Source organism: Accipiter gentilis, chromosome Z (genome assembly GCF_929443795.1).
Source record: "Accipiter gentilis chromosome Z, bAccGen1.1, whole genome shotgun sequence".
In the NCBI taxonomy this organism is placed as follows: domain Eukaryota; kingdom Metazoa; phylum Chordata; class Aves; order Accipitriformes; family Accipitridae; genus Astur; species Astur gentilis.
The window spans coordinates 58,338,936-58,356,452 of NC_064919.1; the positions used below are offsets into that span (position 1 = coordinate 58,338,936).

General features: G+C 46.2%; 1 protein-coding gene across 2 annotated transcripts; it reads right to left on the reverse strand.

The window, feature by feature from the left end:
* Positions 1–366: 366 nt before the first annotated feature.
* On the reverse strand, positions 367–15,659 carry VLDLR (very low density lipoprotein receptor). Of its 2 annotated transcripts, XM_049796258.1 has the most exons (19): positions 15,200–15,659; positions 10,815–10,934; positions 9,692–9,814; positions 8,682–8,804; positions 6,945–7,316; positions 6,716–6,838; positions 6,513–6,635; positions 5,932–6,051; positions 5,729–5,854; positions 5,160–5,331; positions 4,600–4,824; positions 4,324–4,442; positions 3,808–3,947; positions 3,549–3,690; positions 3,087–3,233; positions 2,088–2,177; positions 1,610–1,687; positions 1,333–1,499; positions 367–993 (listed from the first exon to the last, which is right to left on the reverse strand). In XM_049796258.1, exons 1-19 carry the CDS (start codon positions 15,348–15,350, stop codon positions 958–960), a joined length of 2,697 nt encoding a protein of 898 aa, XP_049652215.1. In that variant the 5' UTR covers positions 15,351–15,659; the 3' UTR covers positions 367–957. The 2 variants fall into 2 exon arrangements, with proteins under 2 accessions (XP_049652215.1, XP_049652216.1); XM_049796259.1 differs by lacking the exon at positions 2,088–2,177.
* Positions 15,660–17,517: the final 1,858 nt, after the last annotated feature.

The window sequence follows — 17,517 nt, forward strand, 5'->3', positions numbered from 1 at the left end:
ACCTAGCAGGCCATGCTTTGACCTGTATCCATGTAGCATCTCTGTCAATGGTACCTCTTCAAGAGCTTGCAAGAGTAGTTGAGTATTTTTAACCACTGTCAGTCCTAACTTAGGAGTCCAGCTGGACTCCTATGAAAGGAGACCCATTCAGTCCAGTACTGTGCAGAGTATCAGTCTCAAGTACAAACCTCAGTCACCTGGCAGAGGAGTACTGTCTTAGCAGTCTGGAACTTCAGAAATACTTCATGTTCTAGCTAGCAGTAGTGTAGCCCACTAAAGCTTCTAACTTAGGAGATACTCAGGAGATACTTCAGTGCTAACGTAAAAATGGAGACCAACAGTTTAAGTGCTTTTTTTTTTTTATTTTTCCCCTTCTCTGCATTTTAGATTTACAGTGGTTTCTTAAAAGAGCAATCATACCTGTATACCTCTAAAAGATAACAGACAAGATTGTTTCAATCATACATATAAAATCACTTATGTTTACAAATTTTTGGCAATCATAGTAACCCGTTTTTTCCTATTGCCATTGCCCCAATCATTGAAAAAGACAGTGTACAACAATTTATATTTGAAGTATTTCAAAGTGCTTGATAGTGATTTTCCAAGAATAATATTTACAAGTGGCCTATACATATATGTACAGGTGTTACAAGTTGTGGCTGGAATATGGCTTTCTATGGAAAGTGCTTTATATTTGGTCAGTGGTGTTACTGACTGACAATCCAAGGGTTACAGATAAAACGGTAACCACTAAAAGCTGAATTGTTGTGGACAGCTATTTACAGAGTGTGTTGTTAAGCTGTAGAAAACAGCTATTTACGTAAGTGTTCCATACATACAGAAAGTGTCTTCTTTCTTCCAAGAATGGAGGAAGTCTTTCAGCCACAAACCTGGTTACTATCCCCAAAGAGTGTAAAACACAAGTAAACCGGAAAAAGATTCCTGATCCAGTGCTCACGCCATATCATCATCTGTGCTTACAACAGATATCTGTACAAAATAAGTACAAGTTAGCTACAATTATACTAATAAAAGATGCAAAACAATGCATATCATCACTACATGGCAGTTTGAAACAGGGGCTAGTTCTGCAGGCTGGTGACCACATTCAGCACTGATTACTCCATCCCAGGTATAGGACAGTAGTTGCCTACTACTACTTTAACCTTGATTAAAAGGACAAGTTCTCAGCTGATTCAGCCCAGTGGTTTGGCTGCAGCCAGCAGCTTTCAGGTTTAGGGAAGGTTTCTGCTCTTAAGTCAGATATCATTTGACAAGTCTTTGTCTACTCTAAGAATTAACCTCAGACATGTCAATAGGTTTACTTACTGCAGGGTAGGTGTGTCCTACTGAACTGTGTCTTCCAATATCAATTGTGATGTCCTCTTCTGTAGTTTTCAGGTAGACAGGATTATCAAAATTCATGCTTTTCATGTTCTTGTGCTGCCAGTTATGCCACATGAAGTAGCCAGCCATTGCAGCCATCATCAGCAATACTTTATAGAAAGAAACAGATTGCAAATATGGAGTAAGGTCAAGTCAAGCTCTTAAAGAGTGGCTTGTCCCACCACAAGGGGTCCCAAAGGCTAGTGAATGCTGTACTCACAGACAGGAAGAACAGACCAAGCTGCTGACGTTCCTCCAGCTATAACAATTCCAGATGTTGTACCACTCCTGTTGAATCCTGCATGAGAATTTGAAGTAGTGAGCTTGCTTACTGACAGGCTGGCAGATTGTCAGATGCAAGCACTTCCCAAGCCCAGTAGCTGCTATCGTATATTGGCTTCTCAGTAACACACTGCAAGAACAGCCTAACAGGCTTCATTCTTTATTAGGAGAAAGCTTTTCTTATTGCTTGCCTTCTCTGAGCACTTTTGGGATTTCATGGAACCTGTAGGTTCCACACTGTCATAAGTGAACTAATTCCGTTCATCACATGCAGCAGCTGTTGTACTTGTACTACACACATGACCTGCCCTGTGTTCTCTGCCTGCATGCAAAGGAGAAAACTTCACGTAGGCTAGTGGGTCAGTTTGCATTTAACTTCTCTAATGTTCAGCAGTCTGAGTTATTGGGACCAGTACCTCCAGGAACTAGTCCAACAGTTGGAGATTTTTCTGTTGTGCTGGTATCTTTAGCCTCAGTGTAAGCCACAGTTGTTCCAGTACCTGAAACTAATTATAGATCAAGAACCCAGTTAATCCTGAAGTTCTGCAATGGCTTAGCTATGAGAGCCATGGTAGTGAATGTTTAGCAGATGGCAGAATGATCATGCAGCTTGTTAGCTTTATTGGAAACACTGACATTAGTGATTTCACTAGCATACACTCAGCTGAGGGGTTTTGATAAAAAAATTCCAAGAATAAGGCTAGACAGTTAATCAGGCATGAATTACAGGTATTTAGAGTCATGACAACAGTAAGCCACCCCAGGTTTTCTGTGAGATTTCAGTTCTAGAAGTTTACTGGTTAGCTACTTTGATACCTATGGCAACCCTTTAGAGCAGCCAACTGAGGGCAGCGTCCTTGCTTTCAGTGCTTTAACTGTGGCAGTCAGAATCAACATGCAATATAGTAAGTGGCACCTTGAGTTTCTAGTTCCACTCCATTAGACAAACAAGCCTGCAATATAGTCAGTGCTCAGGGTAGTAGCAGCAGCCTTAGTGTGGACCACGAAAGGAGGTCCAAACAGACTTCTCTGGCCAGCAAGACTAGCCTATCAGCTTTTCAATGCTGTGTATTCACATAGTGTAGAGCCATGCTGGTTTATATCTCTTGTTTTATAAGAAAGGGGCTTGGTATTTTATGTGCATGTGCTTGCTGTCTGAAGAAAGCTATGGAGGTACAAGGTCTTGTTGCAAATGATGACGATGCAGAAGCCAAGCATGGACTTTGAACAGCACCTGCTCACTTTTGAGGGCCAGCTTTAATGCATGCTAGAAGACTACCCCCTCCAAGATTAATTACATCAGATTAACTCATGCAATGCTGTCAGCCTATACTGCCATATTTGCCTCTAAAAGATTCAGCATTTCTACTCCTTCCCTATTCATCCTGGAAAAGATTTCAGTCATGTTACCATACCTGCACATCTCAGACCATCCTCCTGCAAGAAGTATCCAACAGGACATGCACAGGTGTACTTTGGAGAGTGTTCATTTATCTGAGGAGCAGGCAGGCACAGGTAGCTACAGCCTCCATTTGCCACATTCTCTTCACACCAGTTCCTGCCTGTTGGTACAGAAATTGACATGAATAAGCCTTCATACTCCACAGGTATAGCATAATTATTTGGTCAGTAATTGCTCTACTAGAGTTACTTGTCTCTGCAGTTACAGATTTGTATCTGCTCTGCCTAAGAAAGAGCAATTGTAACTAGACCTTCTCTCAGTCCCAGTGGGGGTGCCTATATTGGAAGCTCCAAGCACTCCAAGTAGAAGTGAAGTAGGCAACTACACAGGGGAGGGATACCATTTGCCACCAACAAAGCAGAGCAGGTTTCTTACAAGTATACACTGACATAACTATAAACTCTATTAGAGTTACCTGAAGGCTGAACAAGTTCATGATACACAATGATGTCCTGAGCATCATTGAGGTTGTTCACTAGGGTAACCAATTCAGATCCAGTAAATTTGTTGGCACCATAGACTGCCTCATTCTCTCCATCAATCCAGTACACACGGTCCTAGAAGACATAGTCATTGCATCCCATTACCTCTGTGTTGCTACCAGCACTGTAATTCCTAGCCACTTACTAGCAAGAAGAGGATCTCTGACAATTACTACAGGAAGTCATTCTTACCTCAAATATTGTTAGAGCAAGAGGATGAGGAAGGAACATATGAGACTTCAGCACAATTCTACGGTCCTGACCATTAAAGTCCACACTTGACAGCATATGTAGTTTAGAATCCAGCCAGTACAGACGGCTTTTTACAAGATCTAGGAGGAAAAAACCAAATGTATTTACTATCTACAGAGAGAAAACCTCCAAAGCCTCCTGCAGAAGTTGAACCTTGGGTGTTTCAAGAATAGTTGCAGTGTTGCTCTAGTTTCTTACCACACTGGGATGCAGAAGGCTGTTGCAGTGCTTCCTAAGTGGCCTGTGCCTCAACTATAATATAGAGCAGTGCAAGAAAGGTTACCATTTCAGTATCTGAGAACTGTTATCTGTGCCTGCTGCAGTGTCTCCAGGCACGCAGGAACTTCCCATTCTCAGAAGCTGAAAGTAGTTCTCTGAAGGATGACCTTGGCTTTTGTAGCAAACAAATTGCTAAAGCTCCAGAATACCTCTGGCACAGAGACAAGTTCAACATACCTAGAGCAATTCCATTAGGCCACTGGATTTCTGTTGTCACAAGCTGCTGTCTGTCAAATCCATTCATTCCTGCTTTTTCAATTTTTGCTGGCTCACCCCAGTCTGACCAGTACATAAAGCTGTGAAGCAGAATTTATGTTGTATGATGCACTATAGTACTGTGTAGTATCACTCTTAATTATGACCAATAACTAACAAAGGCTAGCTAAGCCAGTTGTCAGGACATGAAGTAGCTGGTAGATCCACTCTTTTAAGGGAACCAGGACAAATACTCACCCAGAGAGAGGATCTACAGCAATAGAAGCTGGCTCTCTCAGTTCAGAGAAAAACAAAACCTTTCTTTTCGTGCCATCTAGGCTAGCCACTGAAATGCTTTTTGCAGTTGAGTCAGACCAGTAGATGTTCTTATAAACCCAGTCAACAGCAATTCCTGCAGGGCTGTGTATGTTGTCCAGGATTCTGACATGTGTTCCAACTTTATCACGGGTATCAAGAGACGCACTGGAAGACAAGAATTACTTGCTTTCAAACCATTCCTCCACAGACACTACCACTTGGCATGCCTCAGCAAATACTGCACACAGATCTCAGGCAGACAATGCAGAAGATGCACTTGTGACCTTCCACAGAGTGCCTTTTGTACAATTGTAGTAGCAGTTACTAGGAAGTGCAATAGGCTTACACATTGCTAGTTGTGGGAACTTGCACCTACTGTACTTTGTCTTCAGGACATCAGGAATCTAGTTTTCATCGTCAGAGCCTAGAGAACCAGCTTGGGTAAAATGTGGGTTGGTTTCGGGGAGCACACTAGGGTTCAGAAGCTGAAGTCCATTTACCTGAAGATTGCTCTCTGGCCAAAGTCAGCCCAGTAAAGCTTTTGCTTAGCAATATCAGCATCTAGAGCTACAGTGTTTCTTAGCTGCTCTACTAGCTGAATGTATTCTTTCCTCTCAAGGCCAATCTTCCTGATATCCCGGCGGTTGGTGAAAATTAGACATGGTTCTTTCCCTGTGAAAAAAGCATAAGTGTTTTCTGTAATTCTAGACATGCCATCACATACTGTTCTTTTATGACAAGTTTTAAAAGTCATCATATTTAGTATTTGCCATTCCACACTTGCTAATGGATGCTGACAGAGGCCTTGGCTGTACCATACCTCATCCTTTTCTCCCTCCACAACTTGATGGGGAGGGTCCTCCTGCCCAGGGAGCAGACAAAAGCAGTTTATGTCAGGCAGCTTTAAGTACTGTATCAGAGCATGATTCAAAGTGTTAGAAGTGTTCGGGTATGTACAAGTTATATTGATAACAGCACAACTAGTGTCAAAACCACAATAGCATAAAGAGTACATCACTTGCTACCTCATTTTAAAGTGGGGATACAGAAGTCCTATGCCAATACTCACCCACTGCTTTGCACACCCCGGTAGCAAGATCCATCTGATAGCCACGGCTACATTCACATTTGTAGCCCCCTTTCAGGTTGATACAGATTTGACTACAGATACCAGGGTTCTGGCATTCATTGATATCTGTAAAGACAAGAATTTAATTTATTCTCATCTCCAATACCATCAGTAGGGTCCATGTTAACCTACTTCATACTTGCCTCCACAGGTTCTCCTGTCTAAAAGCTCAAACCCAGCTGGACAGTCACATTCATAGCCAATTACGAGATCTCTGCAGATATGAGAGCATCCACCATTGTTCACCAGACATTCATTTATGTCTAGAAAAGAAGAATTGGCCACCTCTGAGACAGGAAACATATTTAGTCTTGAAGTCTTAGTCATGGAGTGCTTTACCAGATACCCATCCATTTTCTAATGATGTCTGCCACATCTGATAAACCACTCTGGCACTTGAAGTCACATGCAAGACACCCTCCTCAAATTCATACTTGCTCAGCTATCAGCGTATTACTTGTGTTACAAGTTGGCAGTAGCAGACAAAGATTGAGGTTCCTGGAAGTTTCAGAGTTTCTAATGCCTTCAAGTGCCTTCTGGCCATGGAGAAGTCATCCCAATAGCCAGTTTGGCTAGGATGAAACTAGCCTATTGACTAGGTTGCTCTTGGTCATTTCTTTGCCACGAAGGAAGTGCAGATGGGCATTCCAGACTGACATCTGACAGCTCAGAGTATCCAAGTATGTCTAGTGGTCAGCATTGTGTAATGAGTTTTTTCGCTTACTACACTCCTTGAGAGGTTCATCACTCCAGTCCTTGCAGTCTCTCTGCTGGTTACACACTTTATTGACATCTATGCATTCTCCACTTCTGCACTTGAATTTGCCAGGTCCAGAGCACTGAATAACTGAGATAAAGATTGTGAGGGCAACCACCAGGTACAACAGGTATTCTGCAAATACTTTACTTTTGCTTAGTTCCACTTACTATTGTTACAACTTGCTTCATCAGTGCCATCCAGACAGTCTCTCACACCGTTGCACTGCCTGCTCCCATGGATGCAATTCCCATCTTCACATCTGAACTGGTCTGGTCTGCAGGTCCGAGAAGCTGAGGACACAGCCGTTACATACTTAAACTCCTGAGGTCTGCTGAAGGAAAGAAAATAAAACAGAAGCCAACCAGCACATCCTAGAGAAGGACCAAGTTAACTTACGGCAGTTGACTTCATCACTTCCATCCTTGCAGTCAGGATCTCCATCACATCGCCACTTTTTGTGGATACATTCACCTGAGCCGCATTGCACCTCACTGGCAGAGCACTTCACAGGAGGTGCAGGCTGGCGGCCACATTGCTCTAGAGATTCATCCGAGTAGTCAGAGCAGTCAGCATCATCATCACACACCCAGCTGATGGGGATGCAAGTGGAACTCTTGCACTGGAACTCATGAACTCCACAGGTAGGAGGTGCACACTCCAGCTCATCACTACCATCACTGCAGTCATCTTGACCATTGCAGACAAAGCTCTTGGAAATACACTGCCCACTGCTGCATGTGAACTCTGCTGGACTACAAGTTACATTGCCTGGAGTAACAGGAGTAAGAGAGATTAGCAGATTATCCCAAGGCAGCAGACTTTCATATGAAGGTGTTTTGCTTTGTAGGTTCTTCACCAGCTGTTAGCTGACAGAAGATCAGCAGCCTGTACAAGACTCTAGGAGAACCTAACAGACCACCTACAGGATGCTTGAGCCCCACACAGACTGTCCTCCTTGCCTTTGGATGGTATGAGCAAGAGGCATCAGTTTTTAAGCTACTAAGTGAAAATAACCTCCTTGTGAAGCAGCTAGGCTGTTCTGCTTCAGCGTGTGAGCCTTTCAGAAAACAGGCTCAAACACTGTGAACCAGAGACAGAAGGTAAGAGAATTGCTAACTCTAGAGTACAGACTAAGATTAAAGTAGCCAGATGGTCAGCATGTACTGTAGTTTGAAATTGAAGTGTTTTGTGCTGGTGCCCAGGATGGCAGTGGCCCATTTGCCTGGAACGCTGGGGATAACAGATCAAGATCTTGCACCAATTGATCCTGTGGTATTAAGCACACCCACACAACTTACGCCAGTACAAGTTATGCTGGTTTAATAGCAGTGTAGCTAGCAGCTCAGTATGCCCAGGCTGATAGTTTTATCAGCTTCATTAGAAATGCTGTCTGTAGATTTACTTCTCAGATTAAGGCACTTGCTTGCTCAGTAGGGCAGCAACTCCAGAGACATAACAGAATTCTGGAGATCTGTGTCTCTTTAGCCCATCCAGGTAAGATAGCTCTGATGGAAGCCAGCCCTGTGGTTTTGGTTACAGCAAATTTGTCTCAGGACACTTCAAACAACGCATACATATGCAAGTTCATTAGAATAAGCCAGGAATGCTGCACTCTAATGCTGGCAGTGGCAGCTTCACTGTGTACCAGCCTGAAGTTGGCCCCCAACACTTGAAACCTAGCTTCCCTAGTCTATGCTTTCAGACAAGCACACAGAATCCTCCAGGACAGGACTATAAAGCAGATCAGTGTCTTTGGCTACAAGTCACTACTACATTTTTAGGAGACTACTTGTTAATGTAAGCAGCAACTAGAGTTACCTGTGGAGAAACGCTGCAGAGAACAAGTTCTGATGGTTTGCCTATGCAAACTAAGCCTATGGCTATTGCCAAAGTTAGCCAGAGACCAAAGACAGATGTTGAATAGCTTATATTGCTGTAGCTCTTAACTTAGCAGGACAGAGGAGTGTTAGAACAAGTCTGCTTTGTTAAGTGGGCTGCAATACAAGATGATGTATGTTTAAGGAGATATTGATACTATGAGAAATTTATCTTCCCAGGTATACTGCCCAGCTAGCTCCTTTCCAGACAAGTCAATTTCAAATAGAGTTATGCAGCCACCGTTTCTTCCCTTACCACAATTCTCTTCATCTTCTTCACTGTCACAGTCTTTTTCACCATCACATTTCCAGGACACTGGGATACACTGGGTTGACTGAGGACCACAGCTGATTTCATTTACCCGGCATGTTCTCATATCTATTGAAAAAAGTTTAAGTTCAATTTAGGAGTTCTGAAATTTAAGAGCTACTGATCTTGGGTTTTAGCAGTTGTCCTGAAAGTTCAGAATGAGAGGCTTCAGCTCTGGACAAAGTTGCAGTTAATTAAAGACCAGCATCCGTCTAAGTTGATGGCCCCATCATGGAAGAGTTTATGCTAGTTCGTAGTGTTCAGCAAAAAAACCTACTTCTGGCTCCAAACAGATTAGTATTTTAAGAACATCTCTGTAGTGGTAGTTTTGTGATTGCACACCAGTTACTGTAGAAGTTTGAGCTATAACACATAGTAGTAGGCAGGAGTAATGCCAAATTGCAGTAGAACTTGGGACTGATGTATTCCTCAGTGTGGATCCTATCAATACAGAGAAATGAAGCTTCACGGATCTATATTCCTTGATTAGTTACCACACTTATGACTGGGGTTGCTAACTGCGAGACCTCCAAGACAAGCATTTGCACTTCTGCTTCCCACCCCCCAACATTCAGTCAGTCACTCAGCTCCTACACTAGCTCCGGCTATCTTGCAAAGTAGTTGTCTTGGAGGACAGTGATCACTTGGTAAACAGGCCACAGCAACGGTCAGGTCTGTCATGTTGTGCTTGCTGCTTCTGACTGTCAGTAAAACTTTGTACTTGCTATCTCTTACCAGGGACAAGTGCAGAGTCTCCACTCAGTTCTGCATCTTTTTAAGTAGTAAAAAGTCTTGTCAAGACCCCAGTGTGGCCAAAACTAAGCTAGCACTTAGGAAGGTGCTCTCCAACACAAGTTCATTCTTCCTTTAGGAGGAGAGCCGGGCTGCACACATGCAAGAAGTCAAAACACTACTCCCCACAGGCTTGCCTGCATCAACAAGCCAGGCTCACTTACGACACAGTTCAGCACTCTCGTCAGACCCATCTTCACAGTCCGGATCCCCATCACACTGCCATCTGTTAGGCACACACTGACCGCTGATACACACAAAATCAGATTCAGCACATGTCTTCTTCACTGCAAGGGAGAAGGACAGCCACTTGTTTAGAGACCAGAGCTTAGCCTGTTTGTCACAGCTAGAGATAAGCCGCCTTGCCCTAGGAAAGCAATGCAATATCCTTAGTTCTTGGATGTTTGGTGTCATCCTCCAGTCTAATGACAGTGCTGTTTAACACTTCCTAGAGAGTTACACTGTGCACAGAGAAACATTTATCTTCCTGTAAGCAGGCACTGAAGGACTGCTATTGTTAAGGGAGACTATGCTGCTAGATTAGCTGGTTCTTTGAACATACTTGAGTTAAAGTAAGCTCTATTGATATTAATATTCAGATTTTGAACTCTGAGTTTATTATCAAGGCATTTGATTTGCCATTAGAGAAGCACAGTACTATGTAACCCTAAGGTAACAGTTTAGGTCTGCTTGAGCAGACTGGCAGTTCAACTACACCAGTGTTGGATACTGAGTCCGTTTTGCCTTGTCTCCAAGTATATCCTGTCATCCATCTTGGCCTCTATGTCTGCTTAAAGCAAGAGCTGGCAGCCAAAGCTAGACTTCATGTTTATAGGAGACACGTCAGAATTTCTTTCAGACATAAATCAGGGCATTTAACCATGGAGTAGCCAACAGCTAAGTGCTAATAGCAAACAGTTTCTACTATGTCTTCAAGCAGCAACTGAGAACAGGCTTGCATTCTGTTCTTGACTGTCACCACCCTTGCAGATAAAGAGTTTTCGTCACGAGCTTTTTTCTTGGTTACCAATTCCAGGAGACTTTCATAGCAACTCAGGAAAATTCAACTGCCTCAGGTAGATGTAAGGCATCAAGATAGTCCCCGTCCCCCCATGCCCCACCCCCCCCCCCCCCCTCCCGTTGTTCTAGGGAATTTGTCCTCTACTCTGTATTCTGACTATCGGAAGTGCTGGACCTGATAACGATCTCTCCGGCTATCCACTGTTAAGACCCCCCTGCCAATTAGCAAGTACTCCTACAGAGGTATTATTTATTTTGACTACTTACCACAAGCACTCTCATCACTGCCATCTGAGCAGTCTTCATCACCATCACATTTCCAGAGTAAAGGAATACAGCGTCCATTACTACATGGGAATTGGGATTCCTCACATTTTGTTCTTGCACCTTCAACGAAAAAAGGAACCTAAGCCCTGATACTATTTAACAATACTTTCTTGCTTTCCCCCCTACTGCCGATCAAGAAGTTACCCAGCTTAATAAACAGCATAACAACAATATGAAACCAGATTTGAGCTCCAAATTTTCTATCATGAAAGTAGAGCCAGAAGTTTTCCTTCACAATACAAGTGCTGAGCTTAAGGACTACGAGAGCCCACCTGCCAGACAACAGAAAACCATCAGTGTTCCTACTGAGTTTTCCTTTTCAAGGCAGGGTCACATTTGCAAGGCAGAGGGATGCATGCACACAGACTTCCGCTATCCAGCGCCTAGCATTGCATTCGCCAAACTCTTCAAACTTTAAGCAAACTGGGTTTAGAATTGACTAATGTCAAGCTGGATTAACATTTCAGTACTCTGCTGCTAACACATTACAGCAGAATCCCCAAGTGTAAAGATAGCTTAGATATTTGCTCTGTAGTTGAACAAATTTTCTGGATTTAAGTTACTCCTCAAACAACGGCACCCAGAGACATTCCTTAGTATACACAAAAAGAAATGTGATTACTTATCTGGATCTTGCTTAAAGTTAGATCAAGTGTGATGCTAAGAGAGCAAGATAATTTATCACTTCCTTCTGGAATCAAGTCTGTTGTCTCCCAACTGATAGCAGTCTTGATTTATTAGTACACTTGAGTAAGGTTCTGCTTTCTGCATGGTGGTTAGAGTTAAGAGTGCATTTTCCAGAGTATCTTCAGCTCTAAAACTGTACGACCCCATCCCTCAAGGGAATCTACTTTGTCTTGAAGCCATGTTCTAACTGTCACTAAAAGCAGCAGCCTGCTTCTTCAGCAGCTGAGCCAGAACTGTTCCATGTAATGCATGCAGGCAAGTGTGTAAGCTCATGCATTAGTATTGGCTGCACATGCCTACAGCATGATGCAAGACTCCCGCTCCTCCTTGGCTTATTGCATCATTTAGTGGAGGTACTTTGTCTTGGCATTCCAGGGCTCACAAAGGGCATCACATTTTAGTAGAATATTACTTGTTATTTTATATCTTCTGTGTCTGACAAGCAAAACGCAAGACAGTTTCCAAGTGGAAGGAAGCTATTCAGCCATTTCACATTATATTGGCCAGCCATCAGGCACTAGGCAATGGCAAACTCTGGACAGAGTATAAGTGAGGACAATGGGCAATTTTACCTGCTGAGTGTCTCATGTAAACACATGCTAGAAGTAAAGGATTTGAAAGAGCAGCTTATTGAACTCTGCTAATGTTTAGCAGTCTTACTGGCCGAGTAAAATGCTTACTCACTTGTCAGACAGAGTAAAGTCGTAACAACTTGTTTCATGGGAACTGTGTTCAAAGAGTGCCAATAAGTTCTTGTGCTCTGTATTTCCATCCCTTCTTTCCTTTTCAGGATGGGAGTTACGCCAGCATGCACTTTCTAACAGCACGGTTTCATAAAGCTACTACTATTTGGTCAAGAGCTGTCAAACAAGTAGCTTGCCTTGTGCTAGAAAGCACACCCCAGCCAGCTTAGAGAGGGTGCAGAAACCACAGCTAATGCTCCCTCTAAGCCTGACATCACCTTGTTGTCCAGTAACCTCTAACAGAAGCAGCCTTCTGCTTGCAAGCCCTGGTCACGCATTATTCCAGTTATTACTGTACTACCACCTAAAATATGAAACAAGTGACTCCTGCTAGTTTGGAGACACTCTCATCCAGGCTTTCAGAGTGAGAACAGTCAACCTTTCCCAAAATAGCATACTAGAGATATTAGACTAAGCCTGCCACTCAGGAGATCCCAAAATAACTCCACACTCCTCAGTTACCCTATTTCAAGCTAGAATAACCAGAAAAGGCTTGCTAAGACCTCTTAATACATTGTGACTTACAAACATTACATCACTTTGACCAAATGCTACAGGGAAGCTACACGCAAGGCTAAATGAAACAGGAACTGAGCTTGGAGTAACAGCTATAACTTTACAACTACAACAAGCCCTTCCAAGAAGGTATCATCGCTTCTACAGCTGATACCAAGTGCAATGTCAGAGCAACTACTTTTGTTAGCCCACAAACAAGTAAAGAACTGACAGCACCTAACACCCCCACAGGTGCACAAAGGTAAAGTTCATCATCTGTTGCTATTCCTGAAGATGTCTGCCAAACTCTAAAGGCCACTTGGTGTGAGCTCCAGTTAAGATGACGGTTAGTTCCAGCCAGTAACTAACTGTCATCCCCTGGCTTATACCTAGCACAGTTCTCCAATGCCAGGTACCCATTTGGTCATGACACTACCAGCCTAATCCACTGCTATTTGAAGCAACAGAGTCATATCTCGGTTGCAGCTTCAGTCACCAGACACTTAATTTTTAGACCAACATCAGTTAGCCACGAAGTCAAAGCTTCTCTTCATGCACTACTCATACACCAGAAGTACCTTCACACCTTTTCTCCTCCTTGGGATAAGGCTTAGGCAAAAGATGTAGACGACCAGTAACTCCACAGCCTGTGACTGCTAACACATGTTATTTCACTGTTCCCCAGGCAACTACTTACTAGAAGTTGGCTCATAAGCAGCAATGTGTGCAGGGTGAAGGAGCACAGTTACAATGACTACCCAAGTTAAAACTACCTTTCTCCATATCTCTGCTGTCACTGTTTCTCAGCCCCTTAAGCAAGTTGTCAGATTACTTGTCTGGGCAGCCTCAAACATGTGACACTTGTGTGCTGTCATCTGACACCGAGTCCCAGAAAAGCTTGCAAAAGTGATTGGGAAACCTTGTGAGAGCTCATACAGGAACTAGCTTAGACTCCCCCCAGACCCTGGCAATTGCAGCTACTAGTAGGAGAGGGCTGGTGGGGCCACCAACTCAAACTGAGGGAAGAATCAGACTAACCTGGTGGACTAGAGTTGCCTTCCACTGCGTATCTCATGACGATTTCCGACTACAGTGCACTAGCAGTTTCAGTGCCAGCCAGCTTGGTCCTTCATACTAGAGCCGTTTAATCCATGTCTATTGTAGACCAGACACAGGAACAATCCCGTCATGTACGGGGAATTGCAGAGGGGCTAGTCAGACATTTCCCCTCTTCTTCCTTGTGGGCTTGATGCAACAATCCCCTGCCTGGGCTCCGCGTGGCAGACCCAGTGTCCGAACTACTGCACACCATTAGGACTACAAGGTCCAACTACCTTTAAGCATACTTTGCCAACACAGCCAAGATCTGACACTTCGGCCTACTTTAGGACACTGCTCAGGAGACAAAGAGCCATACAGCAATGCAGACATCAACTACCCATCTCCCACCTAGAAGAGGAGCCTGGACCCCACTTCCTGAAGGAAGAAAGGAGTCGGCCAACTGATTACTACCTCCACTCAACAGGAAAATATTTTTAACTGACCATCCAATTGGCTTAATGCACAGGTCTCTCTGCCGTAGGGGTAACAGCGTCTACGCCGAGAGGGAGCTCGCCACGAGCAGAGCTACTAGCGAGAGCCCAGCCCGCAAGCAGGGAAAGACCGGCGGTGGCAAGACTCAACCTTGCCACCAGGTGGGGACCCCTTTACGGTCGGTGGTTACCCCCGGCCCTGAACTAGAGCCACGCCAGTGCTGCTGCATGCCACAAAGCCAAAGTTGCACAGTAGTTTGACAGCATCTTTAACGCCGCAGCCCGCCCAAGGGCCCCTCTCCCTTCCTCCACCACGAAGCCCCGGTCCCCCCCGCCCCGGTAAGCCCCAGGCACGCAGACCCTGCCCTCGGCACCAGGCACGGCCCAGGAAATCAAGACCCTCCCGCGGCACCCGGGTCGCTGCCGGGAGAGGTGCTCCTCGGGGCGGGGAGGGCCCGCCGGGCAGGGGCTCAGGCCCACCCTCACCGGCCCTGCGCCCCCACAGGGGGCCCGGCGGGGAAGGCGGCGCCTCCGCCGACAAGAGAGGCGGCGGGGCAGACCCCGGCGGCAGCGCCCCCCTGTGCCCCCGGGAGCCCGGGCCCGCCCCGGCGGCCCCTCCGCGGAGCCCCGCTCCCCCCGGCGCAGAGGGCAGTCAGCGTGAGAGACAAAAGAAAAAGAAAAAAAAAAAAAAACCCACCCCAAACCACAAAGCCTAAACAAAAAACAAACCCCAAACCCCCAAACCAAGCAAAACAACAAAGCCCCAAACCGAAAGAAAGGGCGGCGGGAGAAGAGACTATTGCGGGGTGGGGAAGGCGGGAGCAGCCCCGGCGGTGCGCGCCCCGGGCCCCCCGGGCCCCACACTCACCGTCGGCGGAGGCGCGCAGACCGCTGAGAACGAGCAGCAGGCACAGCGCCCAGCAGCACGCGACCGCCCGCCGCCCCACACCGCAGCCGGGGCCGGCAGTGCCGGCAGCCGCCACGGCGGTCAGGTCTCCGCGCTGCTGGTCCGACGGCATCACCGTAGCAGAAAGAGAGAGGGCAGGAGAAGGCGAGGGAAGGCGCGGGAGAGAGCGAGCGCGACAGATAGCGTGAGGGAGAGGGCGGGCGAGCGCCGCGGCCGCAGAGGCGAGGGGAAGGAGTCGGACGCAGGCATGGAGGGGAAGGTGTCCCCGCGGCGCTCTTATACCAGCCGCCCGGCCGCTCTGCGCTGCCGCTGGTGACTCACGGCGCCGCGCCGGGCCTCGGTTGGCTCGCCAGCGCCGCCCACCCCCGCTTCCTCCTCGGCGGCACCTGCGGCCGCCGCGGCGCGCCCGCACACCGGCGCGGCTTGGCGCGGCTCGGCTCGGCACGGCACGGCACGGTGAGTGGCGCTGCGGCGGGGTGACGCGGTGCGGTGCTGCGGGAAGAACCCCCCCCCTCCCCCCCCCCCCCACACGCTCCCCCCTCCCGGCCTTCTTTCCGCGGGGCGGGGGTGGTGCGACCCCGCTGCCAGCTGCTGCACCCGAGGCGGCGGTGCGGGGCAGCCCCGGCCGGAGGGAGCTGCGGCGGCGGAGGGGGGGGCGGCGGCGGCGGCGGCGGCGGCGGCTTTGTTTCTCCTGCTTCCCCCAAACGCCGATGCCGCCGTCCGCGCCCCGCAGCGGGGAGGGGACGTTGCGGGGCCCCCCGTCCTGGGCGGCACAGCCAGGCGTGCCGAAATCCGCGTTGCGGGATGGTTTTCTCCAAAGAAGCGTTTCTTCCATTTGGTGCCCCCCGGGCGCATGCTTGCGTGCCCGTGGGGTTTTTTTTTCCTCCCTCCGTAGCCGAACTTGACTTAAATCGAATCAGGCGCGGCTCTTGAGGAAAAAAAATCGCTACTTCTGCATTCTCTGATCAGGGATCGTAGTTAATTAGTAATTGCACAAAATGATGTGTCAAAGTCGTATAATTACAAGCTTAACCTTTTATTTTAAGGAGGAGAATTGGTAGGTTTATTCCACATTTGTAGTGTTTCAAACATGCAATTATGTCGTGGTGAAATAAAGAAAAGAAGCATTGGTAAAATGCAAATTTGGTTTTGTTCATGGAACACTCAGAATTTGCAATTGAGGTTTAGTGATCCTCTCTCTCCTCTTTTTCATTTATGTTCGTAGACTTGCTATTTTATGGTAATATTGTGTGCTGTGCTGTTAATATTGTAGTGGAGACATAAACCTCAGCAAACTGCTCCATCCAAAAATGGTGAAAAGCCGGTTGCTTGTTCTTTCCTTGGAAATGAACTCTTCAACTATTAGCCTAATATTTTAAGTCTTTTTCAGTAATGCAGGTGATTCCTCCAATGAAGTGTCTTTGAGTCTCCCTGTTTCCTAAATGTCGTAACATATTTCTTTATACGTTATTTGCAGAGTGAAGCCCTTTTTGAATTGCATCCAGTTTCATGACTCCACTAAAGACAAATCATACCACTGCATGAATAACTTCGGAGTGGATTGTCTTTTGCAGTTCATGTAACGAATGAGCGTCCGGGTCATCCAAATGGGCAAATAGTTGATGTATCTGAGACTTGTTAAAGACGTCAAGATTTGATTTCGTGTAACTGAAATACATCTGGGAATGATATTTCTGATATGTGTGTAAATGTGAAGAGAGTGGTGCCTAGTGTTTGCCTCTCTATAGCCCCTCTACCTCATGGCCTCAGGGGCAGCAAGAGAAAGACTCTACTTTCCCAGCCTGCCTGGTATGTGGCATTAGATGCTACAGCATTGTTCTTGCAAACGTATGCTGCTTCAAGCCAGAAAAAATCTATTGTGTACAAGGGGGTTGACTGGGGTCCTCAGGAAGATGGCTTAGTGTATGTGGTATGCTGAAAACATCATTCTTGCAGATCTTCAGCATGACGTATTGCCTTCAGTCGGGTACTCACTGTTGCATGGTCTGCTGTGCTTTGGGCTGAACAGCATTTTCACAAATGCCCTGTTATCATTGCAGAAATATTTCATAAGCCATATGCTGAGTGCAGCAATACAGAAGACAACTCCAGTCATGCAGAAATACAAGGCTGGACATAAGATAATGTATGCTCGTAGTTGATGGTCTTCCTTGTTTGTCTATGGAAGATACAGTTTTACTGGGGGGAGGAAAAACAGTCTTTGTCCCCTGCGTTATTGCTGCTCCGTGAGCACCTGCACCTGGCTTTGTGATGGGGAA